This window comes from Schistocerca nitens, chromosome 2 (assembly GCF_023898315.1).
Source record: "Schistocerca nitens isolate TAMUIC-IGC-003100 chromosome 2, iqSchNite1.1, whole genome shotgun sequence".
Taxonomy (NCBI): domain Eukaryota; kingdom Metazoa; phylum Arthropoda; class Insecta; order Orthoptera; family Acrididae; genus Schistocerca; species Schistocerca nitens.
In genome coordinates, this window is record NC_064615.1 from 445,129,752 (window position 1) to 445,155,170 (window position 25,419).

Genomic DNA, 25,419 nt, shown 5'->3' on the forward strand with positions numbered 1-25,419 from the left:
ACTTGACTGTCAACCTGCCAATCCGTACAAGGCCTGATGAAATCCCAGTCTTGCAGAATGTATCATAGATCTATTGACTTCACAATGTCAAAAAGGGGACTGACACTCTCCAACACATCACTTGTGTCTAATTCAGTTGCTCATGAATGTATGAACTGTAGCCATAAAGTTTTAACCATCATCTCAAACAAATAAAGTTGTGTAATTCATTTTTTGTTTGTTTGCTGGTGTGTCCCTGCAGTTCTGGTATGTGCTGAAATCTCTCCACCACAGTAACTCTCACACTTCTAAGGCAGTCAAAACTTAATGGTACAACTCATCTGTATTTTGTCAATGGGCTGTGCCATCTTGTTTTTGGTCCTCTAGCAGCATACTACTGTGGTATTGTGGTACCAGCAGCTTGTCGGTTTGACTAAAGTAGCTATCTTCAGTAATGCACTCAGTATCCTTCTTCTTATATCTTTGCAGAAATTTGAGAACAAAACATGTGCTCTCAGAGCATGAAGCCAGATATTTCCCCATTCTGTTACAATGATGGTACACTTGTGGTAGATATTGTTATTTTATATGTGTCTAAAGCAGCTCAAATTTTCTACACCTACATATATACTCTGCTATCCACCAAGCAGTGTGTGGCAGAAGGCACTATTCGCACCGAAGTCATCTTCCCCCCCCCCTGTTCCTCTCATGGATCGCACGAGGCAAAAACGACTATCTGAATGCCTCAGTACAAGCTCTAATTTCCCTTATATTTGAATGGTGATCATTGTGTGATTTGAAAGTTGGTGGTAATAATGCTCTACTTCCTCAGTGAAGATCAGATTTTGGAATTTAATGAGCAGCCCCTGCCATTTAGGGTGTTGTCTATCTGCAAGTTCGTCCCACTTCAAACTTTCTATGAGACTTGTAATGGTCTCACAATTACTAAATGTACCAGTCACGAATCTTACCACTCTTCTTTTGGATCTTCTCAATCTCTTGAATCAGACCCAACTGGTAAGGGTCCCATACAGACGAACAATACACTAAGACTGGACAAGCTAAAGTAATGTAAGCAATTTCCTTTGTTGAAGGACTGCATCGCTTCAGGATTCTACCAATAAACCACAATCTAGAGTTCGCCTTACCCGTTACTTGTGTAATCTGATCGTTCCATTTGAGATCATTTTGAACCATTTGAGATCATTTCAAATGGTCACACCCAGAAACTTGATGGATGTTACCGCTTCCAAAGACTGAGTATTTGTTTTTTACTCATACGTTAATGGGGATTCTTGCTTTGTTATATGCAGTAGGTTACACTTACTAATATTGAGAGATAACTGCCAGTCATCACACCACACGTTTATTTTCTGTAAATCATCATTGACTTGATCACAACTTTCGTGTGATACTACTTTCCTGTAGACTACAGCATCATTGGAAAACAGTCTAATGGCGCTGTCAATACCATCAATCAGATCGCTTCTGTAAATTGTAAAAAGCAGTGGACCTATTACGCTGCCCTGGGGCACACTTGAAGTTACACTTGTTTCTGTTGAAGTCACCCTGTTCAGGACGACATACTGCTCCCTGTCTGTTAGAAAACTTTCTATCCAACCGCATATGTCATCAGATAGACCAGAAGCGCACACTTTTTGGAGCAAGCGACTGAGTCGAACCCCTTTCAAAAGTCGAGGAACATGGCATCAACCTGGGAGCCAGTATCTAGAGCATGTTGTATATCATGCACAAAGAGGGTCAGCTGTGTCTCGCATGACCGCTGTTTCCTATCACCGTGCCGGTTTCTGCAGATGTGCTTCTCAGAGTCTAGAAAGGTCCTTATGTCTGAACACAAAATATGTTCCATGATTCTACAACTAATCAATGTCAATGAAATTGGCCGGTAATTATGTGCATCTGTTTTTCTACCCTTTTTATAGATTGCTATGACCTGGGCCTTCTTCCAGTCCCATGGAACTTCCCACTGTTCCAATGACAGATGATGGATAAGATGGATGACGGATAAGAATGGTGCTATATTTGTAGCATAGTCAACATAAAATCTTATGGGAATACGTCTGGGCCAGATGCCTTCCTGGTGTCTAAGGATCTTAACTGTTTTACAATACCAGATGCACTAAACGCTATGTCAGCCATCCTTGCGTTTGTTCAATAATAGAAAGGGGGAATGGGGATGCAGTCCTCTACCGTAAATGAGTTTTTGAATGCTAGGTTTAGAATTTTAGTTTTCTGTTTATCATTATCCATTACATTACCCATACTGTCGGCAAGAGAAGGTATTGATTTATTTGTAGCATTCATAGATTTTATGTACGACCAAAATTCTTTGGTGTTATTTTTAGAATCTGCAGATAAAATATTGCTTTCAAATTTGTTAAAAGAATCTCTCATAGACCTTTTGACAGCTTTTGACAATTTTACCGCATAGTGAGATGGTATTTAAATGTGTTTTTCTATTTGTTAGGTAATACTTTTCATTCATGGACCATATTCATTGTAAAAGCAAGGAATAAGTTTACTAATGCTTCTATTATTTCTGAATGCATTAAACTACACATGCTATGCAAGTATCAAATTTTACCTTACCTTTGATGGAACTACCCATTGCTGTTGGTGGCTGCCACTCAACATAAACACTGGCTGTAGTAGATGATGAAGCTTGAAAATTTGTTGGTGCTGAAGGTACTGCGGTGACACAGAAGATATAATTTAATAGAAAAATGAAAAGTATTACTGTGAAGCACATTACGATATGTTATAAATTTATAAAATTATTGATAAAAGAAGATATAGTTGCTGAACAGTGCAAAGAAAACGTGAGTCTCATTTCAAATAGGTACCCCACTCATACAATTACAGTTGATGGTGACTTCAATCTACCCTTGATATGCTGGAAAAATTGTACATTTAAAGTTGGTGGCAGGCATAAAATGTCATCCAAAATTGTAATGAATGCTTTCTCAGAACATTATTTTGAACAATTAGTACATGAGCTCACTCGAAGTGTAAATGGTTGTGAAAGCATACTTGACGTCTTAGCAACAAATAATCGTGGACAAATAGGGAGTATCATGACGAATACAGAGATTAGCGATCACAAATCAGTTGCTGCTAGGCTAAATACCGTAACACGTACAACCATCAAAAAGAAATGCAAGTAGATCTATTTTAAAAGCTGATAAAAATGCTCTTAACACCTTTTTAAGGGACAGTTTTCACTCTTTCCAATCTGATCATGTAAGTGTAGAAAAATTGAGGAATGATTTCAAAGAGATAGTATCAACAGAAATTAAGAGATATATATGTACCACATAAACTAATAAGTGGTGGTACTGATCTCCCGTGGTACACTAAATGGGTCAGATCGCTGTTGCAGAAGCTGTGGAAAAAGCATGCTAAATTTAAAAGAACACAAAATCCCCAAGACTGGCGAAGTTTTGCAGAAGTTTGAAATATAGCATGTACGTCAATGCGACGTTCTTTTAATGACTTCTACAACAAAATTGTCTTGAAATCTGGCAGAAATCGCAAAGAGATTCTGGTCATACATAAAGCACACCAGTGGCAATACCTTCACTGCGCAATAACAGCGGTGAAGTAACTAATGATGACAGTGCCACTAAAGCAGAGTTATTAAACACAGTTTTCAGGAACTCCTTCACCAAAGAAGACAAAGTAAATATTCCTGAATAGCAATCAAGAACAACTGCCAAGATGAGAAACATAGGAGTAGATATCCTCAGTGTAACAAAGCAGCTTAAATCACTTAATAAAGCCAAGGCCTCTGGTCGAGATTGTGTACTACTCAGGTTACTCTCAGAGTATAATGATACAATAGCTCCACATTTAGCAATTATATACAACTGCTTGCTCACAGAAAGATCCATACCTAAAGACTGGAAGCTCAAGTCACACCAATGCCCAAAAAGGAAAGTACAAGTAATTCACTGAATTATAGGTCCATATTAGTAACATTGATTTGCAGTAGGGTGTTGGAACATATACTGTATTCAAACATTATGAAGTACCTCGAAGAAAACAATTTATTGACATATAGTCAGCACGGATTCAGAAAATATCATTCTTGTAAAACACAACTAGCACTTTATACTCATGAAGTAATGAGTGCTATCGACAGGGGATGTCAAATTGGATTCCAGATTTTTAGATTTCCAGAAGGCTTTTGACACCGTTCCTCACAAGTATTTTCTAACCAAACTGCGTGCCTTTGGAATATTGCCTCAGTTGTGTGACTGGATTTGTGATTTCCTGTGAGAAAGGTCAAAGTTCATAATAATAGATGAAAATTGATTGAGTAAAATAGAAGTAATATCAGGCATTCCCCAAGGAAGTGTTATGTGTTATAGGCCCTCTATTGTTCCTAATCTATATTAATGACATAGGAGACAACCTGAGTAGCTGTCTCAGATTGTCTGCAGATGATGCTGTCATTTACCATCTTGTAAAGTCATCAGACGACCAAAACGAATTACAAAATTATTTAGATAAGATATCAATGATGGAAAAAATGGCAATTGAACCTGAATAAAGAAAAGTGTGAAGTTATTCACATGAGTACTAAAGATAAATGCTAAATTTTGCTTATGCTATAAGTTGCACAAATCTGAAGGTTGTAAATTCAGCTAAATACTTAGGAATTACAATTAAAAATAACCTAAATTGGAACAGTCACATAGATAATGTTGTGGGTAGAGCGAACCAAAGACTGCGATTCATTGGCAGAACACTAAGAAGGCGCAACAGTTCTACTAAAGAGATGGCTTACACCCAGCTTGTCCACCTTATTGTGGAGTGTTGCTGTGTGGTGTGGAATCCACATCAGGTGGGATTGACAGATGACATTGAAAAAGTATAAAGAAGGGCAGCTCGTTCTGAATTATTGCAAAATAGGGGAGATAGTTCCAAACACATGATACATGAATTGGAGTGGTAATCATTAAAACAAAGGTGGATCTTCTCATGAAATTTCAATCACCAGTTTTCTCCTCCTATTGTCACCCACCTATAGAGGGAGAAATGAACATCATGATAAAATAAGAGAAATCAGGGCTCGCACAAAAAAATTTAAGTGCTCGTTTTTCCCGTGTGCCATTTGAGAGTGGAACGGTAGAGAGACAGCTTGAAGGTGGTTCATTGAGCCCTCTGCCAGGCACTTTATTGTGAATAGCAGGGTAATCATGTAGATGTAGGTGAATTTAGCCTAATTCCTCTCTGGAGTTAATATAGTTGTCATAAAATAATAAAGTAGTAGTTTCACACCCCACCCAGTCGCCACTCCCATCATGCAGTGGTGCTACTGCTCGCTGTGTGGTTCCATTCGCCTGAGACTGCAGTCCTGCATTTGCATGTGTGTGTGTGTGTGTGTGTGTGTGTGTGTGTGTGTGTGTGTGTGTGTGTGTGTGTGTGTGTGTGTGTCTGTCGTCTATTGTTGATGAAGGCCTTAATGGCTGAAAGCTTTATTTGTGAAAGTCTTTTTGTTGTGCCTATCTGCGACTCAGCATCTCTGCTATATGGTGAGCAGCAACTTTCCTTTTCATAGTATCAAAAATAACTAATTTCCAGTGCTGTAGAAACATTATTTGTAGGTAGGTGTGAAACTGCAAATGTAAAGACTCAGAGCTATCTGTAGTCAGTCAAAGGATTTTTTTTTCTGTTTGATTATTGCTTCTTTTATCTGTGGCAATTATTAGCACATGCAAAAAGTGACAAGATATGTCACAGTTTCTCTATTAAACGCTCTGCATGTCATTGCAAAGGTCACAGTAAAGCAGCGATATACCACCTCCAATAAGACCATTCTTAGTAAGGCACTATGTTGTTCATATCAACCTTCAGGTTGATGACAATTTTAGTTCAGGAATATAATATTATTGTGAGTATGTAAATGCTTTTACTTACCTCCTCTTATCCTGCTCTCTTCAGGGAAAATTCAGAAAGAAAAGTAAAAACTGTATTAACTGTCTCTGCAAATACATTTTTAAATGAACAATACATATACTCACTATTAAGATGATATATTTTACACTGTGGTAAATGAACACTGTGATTAACATCATTGTATTTTTTTTTAAGTGTAATTATTTGTGCACTTTCTATGAAAAGAATATGAAGTCCAAAACCAGAAAACAGTTTTAAATTTTCATTGCAAAGTTAATATATTTCACATTTTATGGGAAGATCTATCTTGTAAGTCTTTTTTTAAGCATATAAAAATATTTTTTTGCAAAATTTGTGATACAACAACTAACTGTTGCAGTACTTGGACATGACAGCAATATGAGTAATATCTTACACACTAATAGAACACTGAAACAAGAAATGAGTCATTGAGTCTCACTTCATCTGCTGGGAAACATGATGAGCGCTGTGTCAAAGGGAGGCAAATAGAAAAGGGTAGGGTTTATTAATCATCAGCAGTTCAAACTTACAGTTAATAGTGGTACCCATTAAGGAAATGGCAGCAAGGGAAGGGAATCAACACCATGTGCTCTCAGTGTGCGTGCCTAGAAGCCTCATTCAACATTTGAAGAGACAGTTCCGGCAACCATTGAGGATAATGGAAATACCGTGTGGCAAGGGCCTCCCATCAGGTAGACCGTTCACCTGGTGCAAGTCTCTCGAGTGGATGCCATTCTGGTGACTTGCATGTTGATGGGGATGAAATGATGATGATAAGGAGAACACAACACCCAGTCCCTGAGCGGAGAAAATCTCTGACCCAGCTGGGAATCAAACCCGGGCTGTTAGGTATGACATTCCATCACGCTGACCACTCAGCTACCAGGTGCAAACGACCATTGAGGGAACAGTGTGTAATCACATCCAGATTGTGTCATATATTGAGGCAAATGATGCCTTGGGTTCCAAGGTCATACTTGGATTATTCCAGTGACTGGCAGATAATGCCAGCCTTGTTCATGGAGTTTCAATGAAGCTCACAATTGACAGCATAGTCCCTAGACCAGATTCTAGCCTCCTTGTTCTGAATTGAATGAAATGCCTGAAACTGTGACTGAGAAAATCCCAAGGCAAGTTAGGACATGACTTCCTGGACTTGTGCCATATTGTTGAGAACTGTATGGTCCCCATAAATGGATCAGATGTGCACTACACATCAGGTGACTGTGTAGGGTGCGAACAAGAACTTTTGGGAACAGGCAACTCTTCATTCAGTCTAGATAATTATGGCTGTAGCAGACCTGGAAGTATCAGTGTAAAATCCTAGGGGTTAACTGTAAAAGCATTCCCAGTAAAGTACCATAGTTTGAAACACTCCTGTAAAGCAGTGAAGCTCACAAAATACTAGGTACAGAAAGCTGGTTAAAATCCATAGTTGGCAGCAGTGACATTTTTGTGGTACATATAAGCATATATCGAAAGGATAGGCTAATGGGGAGTGGAGGTGGTGTATTTGTGGCAACAGACAGGAATGTTGAATCGAAACAGTAATTGAAGCTGCATGCAAGATGGTTTCAGCAATTTTCATTATCAGGGGTGGTCATAAAATTATAATTAAACCTTCTATTGACAACCGGACTAACCTTCTGATGTAACCAAAAACTTTAGAGAGAACCTCTTTTAACTAACATGTAAATTCCACGGTCATACTGTAATCATCAGAGGAGACTTTAATGATCTAACAGGCAATTGGGATACTTACGGTTTTGTTAGTAGTGGATGGGACAAGACATTCTGTGAAACATTGGTAAATGCATTCTCTGAAAAGTACATGGAACAGATGGTTTGGAATTTCACTCATGATGAACATATTTTAGATCTGATGGCAGGAAACAGACCTGATGTCTTTGAAGATGTCCACATACAAACTGGTATCAGTAACCGTGAGGGAGTTGTAGGAATCGTGACTACCAAAGTACAAAGGACAACTAAAACAAGTAGAAAGACTTAAGATGTATGTTCAGTAAATTAGATAAAGAAGCAGTGGTCTCATACCTAATGAGGAACTTCAAACTTTTAGCTTGGGGCAGGAGCATGAAGAGGAAATACAGCCCAAGTTTTAAAAAATAATTACAATACATCATAATATATCTCCCCAATAGAGCAGTTCATGGTGAGAGGAACGCTCCATGGTATACAGTCACTGTAAATAAACTGCTAAAGAAACAAAGCCTACTGCCTGATAGATGTAAAACAAAGCAAAGGCATATAGATGCAGAGATGTTGAATGAAACACATTTGACTGTCAAGAGAGCAATATGTGAAACTGTCAGTGAGTACTGTAGTGCAATATTGTCAAATGATTTTTCACTAAATTCAAAGAAATTCTTCTCATATGTAAAGGCTGTTTGTGGCACTAGTGATAGTGTCCTGTTGCTCATGGACAAGAAAGGAACTTAAATTGAGACTAGTATAGCAAAAGTGGAAATGCTTAACTCCATTTTCAAATATTCCTTTACAAATGAAAACCTAGGAGTATTACCCCAATTTCATCCTCATACTACACAAAAGATGAGTAAAACAGATACTAGTGCCAATGGCACTGAGAAACAGCTGAAATCGTTAAAACTAAATGAAGCACCAGTGCTTGATGGCATCTCTATCAGATTCTATACTAAAATGATAGTTGAGTTAGCCCATCATTTAACTATAATCTACCATAGATACCTGACACAAAAATCATGCCTAATTCGTCCAATATCCTTGATGTGTATTTGTTGTAGAATCTTAGAACATATTCTGAGCTCTAATTTAATGTGATATCTTGAATAGAATGCCCTCATCCATGTTAAATAACAGGGATTCCAAAAATGTTTATAATGCGAAACCCACCTTGCACTTTTCTCATATGATATCGTGAAAGCCATGGATAAAGGCAAACAGGTGGATGCAGATATCTGAAAGGCATTTGACTAAGCTTATCATCAGAAGTATGATCATAAAAAATACTAAGTTAAATCTGTGACTGGATTCAGGATTTTTGGTAGGTAGGACACAGCAAGTTATCTTAGATGGATAGTCATCAACAGATGTAGAAGTAACTTTGTGTGTGCCACAGGGAAGCTTGTTGGAACCTTGCTGTTCATGTACTATATTAAGTACCTTGCAGACAATATTAATAGTAACCTCAGACTTTTAACAGATGATGCAGTTATCTATAATGAAGTACTGTCTGAAAGAAGCTGCACAAACATTCACTCTGACCTTGATAAAATTTCAAGATGTGGAAAGATTGGCAACTTGATTTAAGTGTTCAGAAACATAAGGCTGTCTACTTCACAAAATGAAAACACGTAGTATCCTATAACTTCAATATCAGTCAGTCAACTCATACAAACACATTGGTTCAACAATTAACTATGATATGAAACGGAATGTTCATGTAATCTCAATAGTAGGTAAAGCAGGTGGCACACTGCCAGTCCATTGGAAGAATACTAGGGAAATGTAATCAACCTACAAAGGAGACTTCATACAAAACATTCCTGCTACACATCCTAGCATAATACTCAAGTGTGGGGCCCATGCCAATTAGGACTAATAAGGGATGTTGAACAGGTACAAAGAAGGGTTGCAAGGATGGTCATAATTTCATTCAACCCATGGGTATGAAGATGCTTGAAGATAGATGCAAACCATCCCATGAAAACTTACTTAGAAAGGTTCTACAACCAACTTTAAGTGATTAATCTTGGAACATATTACAACACACTACATAACACTTAGAGGAGGATCACAAAGATTAGATCAATCACAGCATACAAAGAGGTAGGTAAGATTTCATTCTTCCTGTGATTCATATGTTCTTCATCTAAAAATTTTAAAACATTATTGTCACCCAAGCTAGATGTATTGCTTTAAGAACTATATTCATCACTCGGTCTTGTTTATAATGCATTATGAGAATATTGCATTATGCCATGTTGGCTATCCATATTGTTACCTTACCTTGCACAGAAACAATGTATTGGATTTCTTCTTTCCCAAAAATATTTTCGGCTGAACATGAATAATTCCCAGCATCCGTAATTTGTACTGAGGCTATATGAAGTGTGCCTTCAGAATTTACTTGCAAATGGTTGTCCTCATGGATTCTCTTGGCACTGCCAAAATATAAGACCTCTGCATTATTACATGACCATATATCTATTTTTTTCACCTTAATGTCTAAGATATGATTTGATGTAAAACTGTTGAAGATTTATTACTTTTTCTTCCACTGAATGTGTGGATTTGGTTGTCCAACTGTTAAGCATGGCAACTTGAGCTCTTCTTTCCAGACAGTTATGACGTGTCCACCAAATGAGGCAATACGAGCAGGGACATGGTTAACTGCTGACTGCACAACATGCCTCGATGAACTTCCTTCACCAACAATAGTACTGGCAGTCACCCAGAACTCATATCTGTGATGTGCAACCAAGTGGCTAATACTATAATAGGTCTGTTCTGAGGGCAAATCATATTGATCTCTTTCCTGTACAACAAACAGAAAGGAGAAAAAGATGAAGTAATTTGATATGACAATAGTAACTAAAAGAGGACTGTCATTCCCATGTAACAGAAATATTTAAGTAAGGTCAGAAGGAAGTACAGTTTGTAGAGCTAAATGTATGTAATTATTTACTTCACTGAAGTAAAGAACGGCAACATAATTTCAAAGAGAAACTCGTCTGAACATAAGGAAGGAATAAGTGTTGGTAAGGCATTCATTACAAATATTAACTGAGACCAGTTTGTTTAATAATGTTCGTAATTTAGTGGATAACACATATGCAGTACACACCAGGCTAACACCATCCAGTGACTTCACGTACACCTTGTATTTTCTGATTCTTCCATTTGGATATCTGGGAGGCTTCCAGGAAAGAAGAATTGTTCTGGAATCCATTATTAGTGCCTTTATGTCTTCTGGTTCACTTGGAACTGGAATAAATTACACTGTAAGTCTATATATCATAAAACAAACATTTTTGTATGACTGGTTATGGAAAGAAATGCAAATTAACTTAATTCACGAAAATTTTTTGAATGTTATACACACATCAAAAAATGTTTTGCATCCTGCTGGTTCCCAGAACTCCTGAAGATAGGCGTTGACTGTGGATATTGTATCAGAGACACAGTCCCTTTGGCTGTTCAGAGATGTCACTAAACCCACCCAAAGATGTAAACAACCATACATGAGCAGCAGCTATTAGATGGAGGGGGTCCGACAGCCAATCAGTTCCAGTCGTTCCACGAGGAAGGACATACACAGCTCATGTTGTCTGTAGTTCAACCATGCCTAGATGGTCAATAACGCAGTTTGATCGCGTTACTTTGTGCCAGGAAGGGCTTTCAACAAGGCGTCTCGGAGTGAACCAAAGTGATGTTGTTCGGACATGGAGGAGATACAGAGAGACAGGAACTGTCGATGACATGCCTCATTCAGGCCACTCAAGGGCTACTACTGTAGTGGACGACCGCTACCTACGGATGATGGCTTGTATGAACCCTGACAGCTATGCCACCACGTTGAATAATGCTTTTCGTGCAGCCACAGGACATTGCGTTATGTTTCAAACTGTGTGCTATAGGTTGCATGATTTGTAACTTCACTCCCAACGTCCATAGCAAGGTCCATCTTTGCAACAACGACACCATGCAGCACGGTACAGATGAGCCCAACAACATGCCGAATGGACCGCTCAGTATTGGCATCACGTTCTCTTCACATATGAGTGTTGCATATGCCTTCAACCAGACAATCGTCAGAGACGTGGTTGGAGGCAACCCGGACAGGCTGAAAGCCTTAGACACACTGTCCAGCGATTGCAGCAAGGTGTAGGTTCCCTGCTGTTATGGGGTGGCATTATGTGGGGCCGACATATGCCACTGGTGGTCATGGAAGGTGCCATAACAGCTGTACAATACATGAATGCCATCCTCCGACCGATAGTGTAACCGTATCGGGAGTATATGGCAAGTCATTTACACCCCCATTGTGCACATTTTGTGAATGACTTCCTTCAGGATAACGACATTGCTCAATTAGAGTGGCTGGCATGTTCTCCAGATATGAATCCTATTGATCATGCATGGGATAGACTGTAAAGGGCTGTTTGTGGACAATGTGACCCACCAACCACTCTGAGGGATCAACTCCAAATCACCATTGAGGAGTGGGACAATCTGGACCAACAGTGCCTTGATGAACTTGTGGATTGCATGCCACGACAAATGCAAGCATGCACCAGTGCAAGAGTACTCGCTACTGGGTGTTAGAGGTACCGGTGTGCACAGCATTCTGGACCACCACCTCTGAAGGTCATGCTGTATGGTGGTACAAAATGCAATGTGTGATTTTTGTGAGCACTAAGAAGGGTGGAAATGATGTTTATGTTGATCTCTATTCCAATTTTCTGTACAGGTTCTGGAACTCTCAGAACCGATGTGATGCAAAACTTTTTTTGATGTATGTATTTGAAAATAATTTTCTGTAGTCTCAGAACTTTCCAGCTTTGCTTTCTTTTGTTCTACAACATAAAAAGACCATAAAATTTCAAGCAGCAGATCATAATGATAAAATAAGTAGCTGTGCATATCAGTAGGAAGACACCATAAAGCCTCTCTCTCTCGCTGTGTGTGCGAGCACGTAGTGCTTGGCGATAAGCTATAATATAAAATACAAAATGTAAAAAGTTAATCCAACAACAAACTTGTGAACAATGACATAAGTTTTTTGTCAGTAAGGTAGAAAGCTGTATTTAGGACTCCTTAGGTGGAATGTCACGGTTGCAAAATACTATCACGAATTGTTTACAGACAAATGGAAAAACTGGTAGAAACCGACCTTGGGGAGCATCAGTTTCAATTCTATAGAAATGTTAGAACACGTGAGGCAATACTGATCCTATGACTTATCTTAGAAGATAGATTATGGAAAGGTAAACCCACATTTCTAGCATTTGTAAACTTAGAGAAGGCTTTTTGACAATCTTGACTGGAATACTCTCAAATTCTGAAGGTGGCAGGGGTTAAATACAGGGAACACTAGAGTATTTACAGTTTTTACAGAAACCAGATGGCAGTTATCAGAGTTGAGGGCCATGAAAGGGAAGCAGTGGTTGGGAAGGGAGTGAGACAGGGTTGTAGCCTACCCCCAATGTTATTCAATCTGTATATTGAGCAAGCAGTAAAGGAAACAAAGGAAAATTTGGAGTAGGAATTAAAATCCATGGAAAAGAAATAAAAACTTTGCAGTTTGGCAGTGACATTGTAATTCTGTCAGAGACAGCAAAGGATCTGGAAGATCAGTTGAACGGAAAGGACAGTGTCTTGAAAGGAGGATGTAAGATGAGCATCGACAAAAGCAAAACGAGGATAATGGAATGTAGTGTAATTAAATCAGGTGATACTGAGGGAATTAGATTAGGAAATGAGACACTTAAAGTAGTAAATGAGTTTTGCTATTTGGGGAGCAAAATAACTTATGAATGTCAAAGTAGAGAGGATATAAAATGTAGATTGGCAATGGAAAGGAAAGTGTTTCTGAAGAAGAGAAATTTGTTAACATCGAGTATAGATTTAAATGTCAGAAAGTCATTTCAGAAAGTATTTGTATGGAGTGTAGCCATGTATGGAAGTGAAACATGGAAGATAACTAGTTTAGACAAGAAGAGAATAGAATCTTTCGAAATGTGGTGCTACAAAAGAATGCTGAAGATTAGATGGGTAGTTCGTGTAACTAATGAGGAGGTACTGAATAGAACTGGAGACGAGAGGAATTTGTTGCACAACTTGTGATCAAGCAAGCTGGGATCTTTTTACTTCCTCTCTTGTTTTGCCATCTGACTCCTTGAATCCATTTTTTGTTTTTTTGTTTTTGGGGAATTATCATTAACATACATGAGTATAATCTGAATTTTCATAAGAGAGAAAGGTTAGCCCTCAGTTTTAAAGAATATAGCGCTAGATCTAATGTTGTGCTTTGTTTTGTGTATGTAATTAATTTCATGATTTATTTTGACTATTCCTAGTTAATATCTTTCACTAAAGGGTGAAATCAGTAATTGTTCCATGACTTAAATTCTATTGTTGACTTATAAACAAATATTAATTCTGTTCTAATTATAAACATTTGGAAGACGAAACACTGGCATTCTTTAATTATTTATATGGCCCTATTTGAAACCATATTATCAAAGCCAGCCCTAAATTAAATCCAAATTAATTGTCAGTTTTGTCAAAATGTTTTTGTATAACTATATCTGTTGATCTCATCATTTAAATAAATAATTTGGCTTAACCCTTGTTGTAGAAGAAACTGTTAAGAAAGAACCAATTTTCAATGTATTCAGTTAATTTAATGACTAATGTTTTAATTGTAATTTCTGTAAATTAAACATCAAACAGTATAGTTTCAGTACATGTTATTATGATGATATACAAAGGCCTGATTTTTGGTCCTGAGACAGTCAGTCTGTGACCGATATTCAGATGAGGAACCCGAATTGGTTAGATCAACAACAATGCATCAACTTAACTGTGAAATAAGTGTAACACAAATAGGCCGTATGTTAAAACAATGACAATGTCTGTTCAATACATACTGCATTATTCTGCAAGAATTGTGAAATGTGTTGTTTGGTTTCTACTGCTCATAGATATTCAACAGTAAACTATTGTAGCAATATGCTGATGTTTGCCTGCTTATCAAAATTTGCCAATAGTTAACTGTCCATATAATTGTGTAATATTGGGGGAGAGGGTTGTGGACAGTTAAAGTAAAGAACTGTGAAGTGCAACTGTGCAACTGCTGGCTACATCATTTTCAGTAATCAGTGTTGCACTTCCATCCCCCATTTTTCAGCTAGTGTAACAACACAGAATGTCGACACCGAAGACTATCAATGAGATAATAAAGCAGGTGAACATCACAAACATGACTAGAAGAAGGGGTCAGTTGGTAGGACATGTTCTGAGGTATCAAGGGATCACCAGTTTAGTACTGGAGGGCAGTGTGGAGGGTAAAAACCGTAGAGGGTGACCAATAAATGAATAATCTAAGCAGATTCATAAGGATGTAGGTTGCAGTAGTTACTTGGAGATGAAGCAGCTTGTGCAGGATAGAGTAGCATGGGGGGGGGGGGGGGGGGGTACATCAAACCATTCTCTGGACTGAAGGCCACAACAACAACAACAGATGGAATGTGGAATGATATTTCAACACTGGAAAGGTAGGGGCAGCAACTGCAAATGAGTGGTACTTACTGTTGATGTGGATAACCCAGAACTTAAATAGTTGAATTCTCAACAACAGATTCAAAAAGAAAACTTTGGCAACAGAATGTCCCACAGCTGAAAATAGGTAGGTTATTTACTTACTGGTATATGGTACGGCATTATAGTGTGTCGTTTATTATATCCAACTTTTTAGAATTACGTGTAATTACATCCAGAAACCACAAAATGCAGTAGTATTATTATGTTTAAAATACTTTTCAGATGTAATAAATTTACTTATGTTACGTAATTAGTAAAGTGCCCTAAATATATATTGCCAATTGAATGTGTAGTGCACAGCACCACAGATATACACAAAAGATTGTAGTGAAGGTCCAATAAATGTAAGTCCAAAAGCAAATTCTTGTTGTGTTATGAGACATTCTATCCTATGATAGCCATTTGTTTGTTGACAATACAGGAGATGTTCAGTGTGGTTTCCACTAATTCTTACACATCTTTCGGTCCTTCTCCCCAAAGAATCATGAACCTGTGCAGACATACATGACTGTTCTTAGACTAGGTCATGTGCATGGTACACAAATCAGAGTGGCAATTCTTCTGGAAAACCAGGAACTCTCAGGGAATTACATGTTACCTGAAAAAAAAATCAGGGAAATCTCAGGGGATTTCAGAAACTTCATAAATTCTCCAGGAATTCTGTGCTTTTAACTTAGCATTGTAATTAAATTTTATCAAGCTTTATAAACCACAAATTTTAAAATACCTAATGTTTCAAAGCTATACTTCTACAAATATTGGCCACAGTCTTTGTACAGCTTCGTTTCTTGTCAGTATTTCAACCAAACATCAAAGGGTGTTGTAGCTAGTATCGATATGGTGACCACACATTGTCACTATGTAGTTTTGCCTCTTGTTTCAAAACCTGAGGTTGGCTGAATGCCACTTGTACTTCCAGGTAGGATTCTTCAAATCACCATCTCAGGAATAGTGGAGTGTTTGAGTTAATTGAACTTTAATAGAAAGAAATACATTCATGTGCATTTGTGTACAATTTTATACCTTATTTAAAACCTACTGATTTCAAAACATGAAGTCTTACAGCCCACCAACATATTTTATATGTTTTTCTTCTTTTTGTTTTGCAGTGACACAATATAATTATTAACACTCAGAACCACAAATGCAGTGGCCACAATCCATGCATCATATATGTTTACGTTGGTTGCATCTGAATTAAACTGAAAGTTGTCTCGATTGTGTCAGCATCGTATAATAAATATTGGCCAATGTTGGCACCAATGTCCAATCAAAGGGAACAGAGACCTGCATTGCAGCATTGTAACAATTGTATTGTTAAATAATGGTTTTATTAGAAGTTAATATGCTCCATCATTAAATTTTATTGTCACGTTCCAATTGTAAGAAAGGTGAGGTAAAAATAGTGTTTTCAGTACAACATTTCACTTATTGAAAAACTTGAAAGCTATGGTATTCATGGACATGCAGCCAAGTGGATAAAATCACACATCACCAGCAGAGAGCAGTATGTCGAAACAAAAAGTAGATGAATTTTAAATCTAAAAAAAGACAATGTTCATGGTGTTCATAAGTAGAGAAAAGGAAGAACACATAGATATATTCATAGATGAAACAAGACTGGGAGAAGATACCACTAGTAAATTTTTGGGGATTGCAGTTGACAATAAGCTCCAGTGGAATCAACATGTGGACAATGTTTACTACAAATTAAGCACTGCAATATATGTTATGAATCAGTTTGCACTTTATGCCAACAAGGAGCTTCTATTTACAGTGTACCATGCTCTATTTGAGCCATACCTACAATATGGAATTACTGTTTGGGGAAATTCTAGCAGCAAAAATACAAAAAGAATATTTACATTGCAAAAGAAAGCTGTTAGGACCGTCTTGAACAAGAAACAAAGAGACTCATGCAGAACTGTCTCCCATAGTCTAAAAATACTGACATTTCCATCTCTATACATTTACAAAACAATAATATCATTAATAAAAGGATATGCAGTACTAGAAAGAAATGCAGATGTTTATACATTGTTGTTGTTGTTGTGGTCTTCAGTCCTGAGACTGGTTTGATGCAGCTCTCCATGCTACTCTATCCTGTGCAAGCTTCTTCATCTCCCAGTACCTACTGCAACCTACATCCCTCTGAATCTGCTTAGTGTATTCATCTCTTGGTCTCCCTCTACGATTTTTACCCTCCACACTGCCCTCCAATGCTAAATTTGTGATCCCTTGATGCCTCAAAACATGTCCTACCAACCGATCCCTTCTTCTAGTCAAGTTGTGCCACAAACTTCTCTTCTCCCCAATCCTATTCAATACCTCCTCATTAGTTACGTGATCTACCCACCTTATCTTCAGCATTCTTCTGTAGCACCACATTTCGAAAGCTTCTATTCTCTTCTTGTCCAAACTGGTTATCGTCCATGTTTCACTTCCATACATGGCTACACTCCATACAAATACTTTCAGAAACGACTTCCTGACACTTAAATCTATACTCGATGTTAACAAATTTCTCTTCTTCAGAAACGATTTCCTTGCCATTGCCAGTCTACATTTTATATCCTCTCTACTTTGACCATCATCAGTTATTTTACTCCCTAAATAGCAAAACTCCCTTACTACTTTAAGTGTCTCATTTCCTAATCTAATCCCCTCAGCATCACCCGATTTAATTTGACTACATTCCATTATGCTCGTTTTGCTTTTGTTGATGTTCATCTTATATCCTCCTTTCAAGACACTGTCCATTCCGTTCAACTGCTCTTCCAAGTCCTTTGCTGTCTCTGACAGAATTACAATGTCATCTGCGAACCTCAAAGTTTTTACTTCTTCTCCATGAATTTTAATACCTACTCTGAATTTTTCTTTTGTTTCCTTTGCTGCTTGCTTAATATACAGATTGAATAACATCGGAGAGAGGCTACAACCCTGTCTCGCTCCCTTCCCAACCACTGCTTCCCTTTCATGCCCCTCGACTCTTACAACTGCCATCTGGTTTCTGTACAAATTGTAAATAGCCTTTCGCTCCCTGTATTTTACCCCTGCCACCTTCAGAATTTGAAAGAGAATATTTCAGTTAACGTTGTCAAAAGCTTTCTCTAAGTCTACAAATGCTAGAAACATAGGTTTGCCTTTTCTTAATCTTTCTTCTAAGATAAGTCGTAAGGTTAGTATTGCCTCACGTGTTCCAACATTTCTACGGAATCCAAACTGATCTTCCCCGAGGTCCGCTTCTACCAGTTTTTCCATTCGTCTGTAAAGAATTCGCGTTAGTATTTTGCAGCTGTGACTTATTAAACTGATAGTTCTTGAAACAAGAAATAAAGGCCAGCTATACAACAATGACTGAGAGTTGCTGATAAAGGTCCCCGATATGTGGGTGTCAAACTCATGAAGTGCCTTCCAAAGAGTTTACAGGACAATGTGAGCAAAAAGACATTCCAAAAACTTTTAAATGATTATTTAATGGAAAAAGAATTTTACAGTGTAGAAGAATATGTGTATCAATGAATGAAAAATGTTACTATTACTGATATAGAGGTACTGTAACTAATTGAACATATTATGATATGTAAATTACTTGAGAACATGAATACTGAGAGAAAAATATAAATATGAGTATAATGTAGTATGTAAATAATTTTCAGGACCTGAAAAATGGGTAAAAATTACATGCAACATTATTATAAGTATTACCACTTTGATGTATTACATTGTAATAAATAGGTTAAATATTGCAAGAAAGTAGGTTTAAATTGACTTGTCCTGTATTACAAGTACACACTTTGTACAAAATGTAATCAAATGGAACCAAATAAAAATCAATCAATATTACATGTTTACAAGGTGTTTTCACAGTCAACCTTAGCAAATAAGCTTTTTCAACATATGATCTGAAGTCAACATAAAATGCATTATGCATCTCATGTAAACTAAAACTGATATAGCAGGTTACTGTATATAAACACGAAACTAGGTAGCTCTGCATTCACATGATAACACGTGAATTTAAATCTCATTCACGTTGATTTGAACTTATTCTACATTTTTTCTTTTCTTTTTTCTCAGTATTTAGTTCATTACCCTCTACTATGTTCTATGCTTGTGGTTAAATGTGTATGTTTTTGGAACGTTTGGTTTAATTTGTTGATGTTAAGAAAGATCGTTATTGTTCTGCATTAATGAAAAAGAGATAAATAGGGTTCAAGGTCATTATGAGTTCTGAAGGTGCATATACACTGAGCTTGAAACATGTTTTCAAAATATATTTCTGGTTGCTGCTTGTGGACACCATTTTGAAACCTGGTATGAAATATGGAAATAAATACCCGTAGCGATGGGATCGAAGGAAACAGTTTTTCAGGCGGCCAATACATGTTACTGACTCACTGCTGCAAAACACTAGTGTATGTTTACATATTGTGTCTGGTGTACAGAGCCAAAATGTATTAAATTTTTGCTTGTTGTTGTGAGTTTTTCCAAAAAAAATGGGGTGGTCAGTGCAGAAGACTATCAAATTGTTACACATCTCGGTAGGTACCAGGCTGAGATCTGCTTGATGAATGCTTGAAGCAAGCAGTAAAAGAACAGTTCAAAAAGGGCACTCTGCAGAGAATTGCTGCTATGATCACTCTTCTGTCAAATTCATAAGCATACCGGAAAGTAACAACATTTGTGAGGAAGTAATTTTTGATGATTTATGCAGAATCATACCAACTGAATAAATATCTGATAACAATGCATATTTAACAATGTTTCTCATTTAGTTACTGTTACACAAACCATGAGGACTTCCACCAATGCCCCTCTAATTTCAGGTACTATTTGGAATTCAAAATCGGTGGATGACATCCAAGTGAAGTTACAAAAACCAAAGCCATCTTCCATATTCAGCTCCTATAACAAGTTATTACTGCCAGTTGTTCTCTAGTATGTTTTTGTCCATCAACAGCGACAAGACATTTTACTTTGTTTGCATAAGATATTTAAAAAAAGCACATCAATCAACTTAGCTGCTGCCAAGGAAGAAAAAAACTATTACCAGCAAAAAACATAATTCTAAGTTTTGATACCCACAAAGAATTAAAGAAAACCATTTCGAATGTAAGAACTATCAATATTCTTAAGTTTTGACAAGAATGTAAGACAAGTCTTCAAACATTTGTCATGAAACTTAATAACAGGTCACCCTTCAACTACCCACTGACACTTGCAGTTATGTGTCTTGACCCAGATTTAATTGTGTCAAACATCAGTTTGGCAAAATTACATCTTGATAGGCTGCTTTGTATTCTCACAGAAAGTAATCACCCAAATGAAACTGCATCAGATAATGTAAGGCATGAATTCGAGAATCTGACTCTCTACCACATGTTATCAATTCTTTTAAAGAACACAGCAATTCTGAAAAAAAAAAGAGACGATTCTTTATAGTGGGATATCCTTAATGATAAATACCAAAATTTGATGGTTGTCATGAAATTAGTTTGTAGTCTTTCCCATGTGAATGTTAACATTGAAAGGGGCTTTTCAATTAATGATGAATGCCTCTTTCAAAACATGAGGCAGAAATCAGTTGTTAAACATAGCCAAATATGTGATGCCGTGTCCAAACTTGGATATTCCAAAATATGAAGGAATGTACACTCACATTATGTAGAATATTGTAATCAACTCAAAGAACAACACCTTGCAGAGGAGCATTTTATAAAAAAGGAAAAAAAGACTCAGTAGTGAAAGAGTCGGAATCAAAGTGTTTGAAAATTTTAGAAAGTGCTACAAAAGAAGTGTTTGCACTTGAAGAACAAATAAAGACTTTGAAAAATTAGATAACTGCATTATGACAATGTTTGTGTTTCATAAATAGTGAAATTATAAGAAAAATTCAAAAGTTTGCTCCTCTGCCAACTTTCTAAATAGAAATTTTATGTGTTTTGAGGTGGTACTTGAATGTTACAAGAAATCCTTGGGACCAGCATAATTGAAATATTTAAATTGTAAGTACACATTACTTGTTATTGAAAATAATATTTAAAGTGTTTGATTTTTTTGCAGAAAATTGTATTATGTTATATAAGCCCGATTAATTTTTAGTAGATTTCTATTCCTGTAATATTTTTGGCTTTATTTGTGAGTGGCCTTTTAACAGCCATTTTTAACTGCTTCATTTTAAATCTCCTATAATAGTGTTGTTTTTCTGAAACTATCGGTGTACACAACACTCCAAATATTTTTTTATGCTGTAAGTTCCCTTCCCTTGTAGGCAAGGACAATAACTTTTAATTTCTGTAGTGATGATGTGAGAAAGAAAGAAATATATTCACCTGGAAATCTGTAAGACTAGCATGGGAAAACCTAGAATTCCCAGGGATTTTTTTTTCCCTCCTCTCGTTCAGCACATGCTGCACTCATTAAATATCAGGGTTAGGTACCGTAAAAAGAGATGTGGAAAATAGGTTGGTACCCTACTGTGCATAAAACCAAGGGTTTGCCTTGCTTCCACGATTTCTGCAGGATCTGCATCTACCCACATGTAGTTACTGAGGTATCATGCTGTGTGAATCTACAGATAACCTATGAACTGCAGATTTTCAGCAGTGGATCTTGGCAAAACTGTAATCTGGCATGGTGGGTTCATGGCCAGAGAGTTTGCATACATTTTAAGCTTATATGAATGAAATAACAGCCCATGCAGAATTAGCCATGAAAAAGAATAGTTTATGCCCACAGCAGCTCCAGTTATTTGCATACTTGATCCAGAGTAATTTTCTACTCATTAAACACTTGCTCCTCTATATATGGCATGTGAAATGCGAGACATCTATCACAGTTCTCACTGTGAATGATGTGTCAGCAAATCACTGGAACAACCTGCTGAACATTATTATTATTATTATTATTATTATCCCAGGTGGAATGCAGCATTGATGAAGTTTTTCAGTGTATGTGACTCATACCTGTTGATAATTGCTGTTTGCTAATCCATATCAGAATATCATGTGTGCCTTTCCCTGCAGGGAATAATATGATTCTGTTTCAGTGATTGTGTTGTTTAAATTTTGCAGCATCACTAATCTCGTTCTCTTGCCAGCATAACCTCAAAATGACAGGTTTGGAATGGCTGAAGTAGTACACAGTGGCTGACAATGCTATCACAGTCAGAGAAGTAGTTACAGAGATAAACAGAACCAATAAAAAATTAGCAATGGACATCGACAGATAGACAACTTACATATCTCAGTATTGAATATTCCTAACAATAAAATGGCCCATATCTCAACTCATATTTGTTTGTGGACATATGTTTACTGGACTTTTTTCTGGTTCTGATATGTAAGAATATGGAACACTTGTTTTGAAGATTCTGTATATAAGATATGAAACAAGGTGGAAGCTCTTCAAGACATAAATATATGAAAATGGTCCAGAAACAAAGAGTAATGCATTTAATTGAGTACAAGCTGCTTGGATCTCTGTCAAGAAAGATTCACAACAGTGAAGATGAACAAAAAAAGAAAACAGCAGTTACATGGAAGAATCGTGTTAGTCTAGGAAAATGTGTTTGCTTTATTGTACGCTTTCCAGTGCTAAATATGTGATCAGTCGAACCCCTGCACTGAGGAACATATTAATAGAATAAAAAATATGCTTCAGTTGCCAGTAATTTTTTATTTATTACACATGAGTATTAGTAAGAAGTTACTAGTGACTGAAGCAGATTTTTTTAATTCTATTCATACTTTTCATTACCATCCCATCCCATCCCCCCCCTCCCCTTCCCCTGGCCCTTGTAGTCTAAAGTTCCCAATAAGAAATGGCTGACACCATTTGCTGATTAAGTCTTTTTGTTTTATTCATAATGTAAACTAAATTTTGGTTTCATATGGCATTATAAAAAAATTATCCATGGCAACTTTACAATAAAATAACATATAAAGACAGTACTTTTGAATTAAATAAAGTGAGAAATTGCTGAATAAGTTGTGGAGGAGAATGTAGGATATCTACATCTACATCTATACTCCGCAAGCCACCCAATGGTGTGTGGCGGAGGGCGCTTTACGTGCCACTGTAATTACCTCCCTTTTCTGTTCCAGTCGCGTATGGTTCGTGGGAAGAACGACTGTCTGAAAGCCTCCGTGCGTGCTCGAATCTCTCTAATTTTACATTCGTCATCTCCTCGGGAGGTATAAGTAGGGGGAATCAACATATTCGATACCTCATCCAACCCAAGCGCACCCTCTCGAAACCTGGCGAGCAAGCTACACCGCGATGCAGAGCGCCTCTCTTGCAGGGTCTGTCACTTGAGTTTGCTGAACATCTCCGTAATGCTATCACGGTTACCAAATAACCCTGTGATGAAACGCGCCACTCTTCTTTGGATCTTCTCTATCTCCTCCGTCAACCCGATCTGGTATGGATCCCACACTGATGAGCAATACTCAAGTATAGGTTGAACGAGTGTTTTGTAAGCCACCTCCTTTGTTGATGGACTACATTTTCTAAGGACTCTCCCGATGAATCTCAACCTGGTACCCACCTTACCAACAATTAATTTTATATGATCATTCCACTTCAAATTGTTCTGCATACATACTCCCAAATATTTTACAGAAGTAACTGCTACCAGTGTTTGTTCCGCTATCATATAATCATACAATAAAGGATCCTTCTTTCTATGTATTTGCAATACATTACATTTGTCTATGTTAAGGGTCAGTTGCCACTCCCTGCACCAAGTGCCTATCTGCTGCAGATCTTCGTGCATTTCGCTACAATTTTCTAATGCTGCAACTTCTCTGTATACTACAGCATCATCTGCGAAAAGCCACATGGAACTTCCGACACTATCTACTAGGTCATTTATATATATTGTGAAAAGCAATAGTCCCATAACACTCCCCTGTGGCACGCCAGAGGTTACTTTAACGTGTGTAGACGTCTCTCCATTGATACCAACATGCTGTGTTCTGTTTGCTAAAAACTCTTCAATCCAGCCACACAGCTGATCTGATATTCCGTAGGCTCTTACTTTGTTTATCAGGTGACAGTGCGGAACTGATATGTTGTAGTTTTGAGGAAAAACTAAAAGGAAAGGGAGTAAGAGATAATGATATATAATAAATGACAATTTTGTGTGTGATATTTGTTAATATGAGTGTCTCTTGCTCAAATAGAATTGACTGCTAGAAAATATGGAGGTCTCAAACAGTAATTCATTCACAAAATAGCAATACAAAATATAGTAGTTAAATAGCTGAAAACAATGTACCATCCTCTTGTGTTCGACAGAAAACTGGGTTGCTTGCTGCACCATCTCCTTTTCGAGTGTAGGCTTTCACTTCTATACTATAATTGCAGAAAGGTATGAGGTCCAGCAGTTCAATTTTATTTTCTGATGTTTGTTCTTCCATTGTTTGAAGATCTGGAAAGAAAAAGAAACAGAAACACATGTAAATGATTGTGGGAGACATTGTTCAGGGGTCAAATTAGAGTAATTTTGTATGTCATTGATCATACATCTTTTAAAAGTAAGTGAAGTTATGTGTCTCCTGTAAGGTATGCGTCCATTACTTCAATTTATGCAGATTCTTGGCAAAATGTCTTTGCCATTGTCAGTGAGTTTTGTTTACTAAACAAAAATAACATATGTAATCAGAGATAGATTATTGGTTTCATGGATGGTTAGCTGGCATTTTAAGTAGTGATACATAGCATGCCTGTAAATTATTTGACTGCACTAATTACACTAGCAAAAAATGAATGCATGAAAGATTGCTCTGTTGCTTTCAAGAATCTACTGGGTCAACAAAAATTGTAAACATGCCACACTGGTGTCAGTGCATGTAACGCAGTTAACTGATTCAAGGATGACTTACACGCCGTACATCCTGATTACGAACATCAGTAGTGTACAAATTTACACTTGATTACTGCATTTAACAAACAGCCATTGCTTTTTGCATTGATCATAACACAAATTAGAACCAATACTACAGCCAGAACGTCAGCTATGTCTATCAATAACTGAGGGTTTAAGTAACCTCTATCTTATGAATACAGATTAAGAGATAAAATCAAACAATGGTAAATCCTGGATGGAATAATGATAGTAATATGAAAAGGATAGATTGCTACTCACCATACAGCAGAGATGCT

At 37.1% G+C, this 25,419-nt stretch overlaps 1 protein-coding gene across 1 annotated transcript in view; it reads right to left on the bottom strand.

Moving 5' to 3' along the window:
- Nucleotides 1–25,419, bottom strand: part of LOC126235075 (Down syndrome cell adhesion molecule-like protein Dscam2) — a 70,512-nt gene that overhangs the window by 44,746 nt on the left and 347 nt on the right. Inside the window, exons 2-7 of the mRNA XM_049943809.1 lie at nucleotides 25,185–25,310; nucleotides 24,533–24,685; nucleotides 10,769–10,908; nucleotides 10,191–10,459; nucleotides 9,931–10,085; nucleotides 2,590–2,688 (exon numbers count right to left, since the gene is read on the bottom strand). Coding sequence (XP_049799766.1) covers nucleotides 2,590–2,688; nucleotides 9,931–10,085; nucleotides 10,191–10,459; nucleotides 10,769–10,908; nucleotides 24,533–24,685; nucleotides 25,185–25,310 — 942 coding nt within the window. The remainder of the gene's footprint in view (nucleotides 1–2,589; nucleotides 2,689–9,930; nucleotides 10,086–10,190; nucleotides 10,460–10,768; nucleotides 10,909–24,532; nucleotides 24,686–25,184; nucleotides 25,311–25,419) is intronic.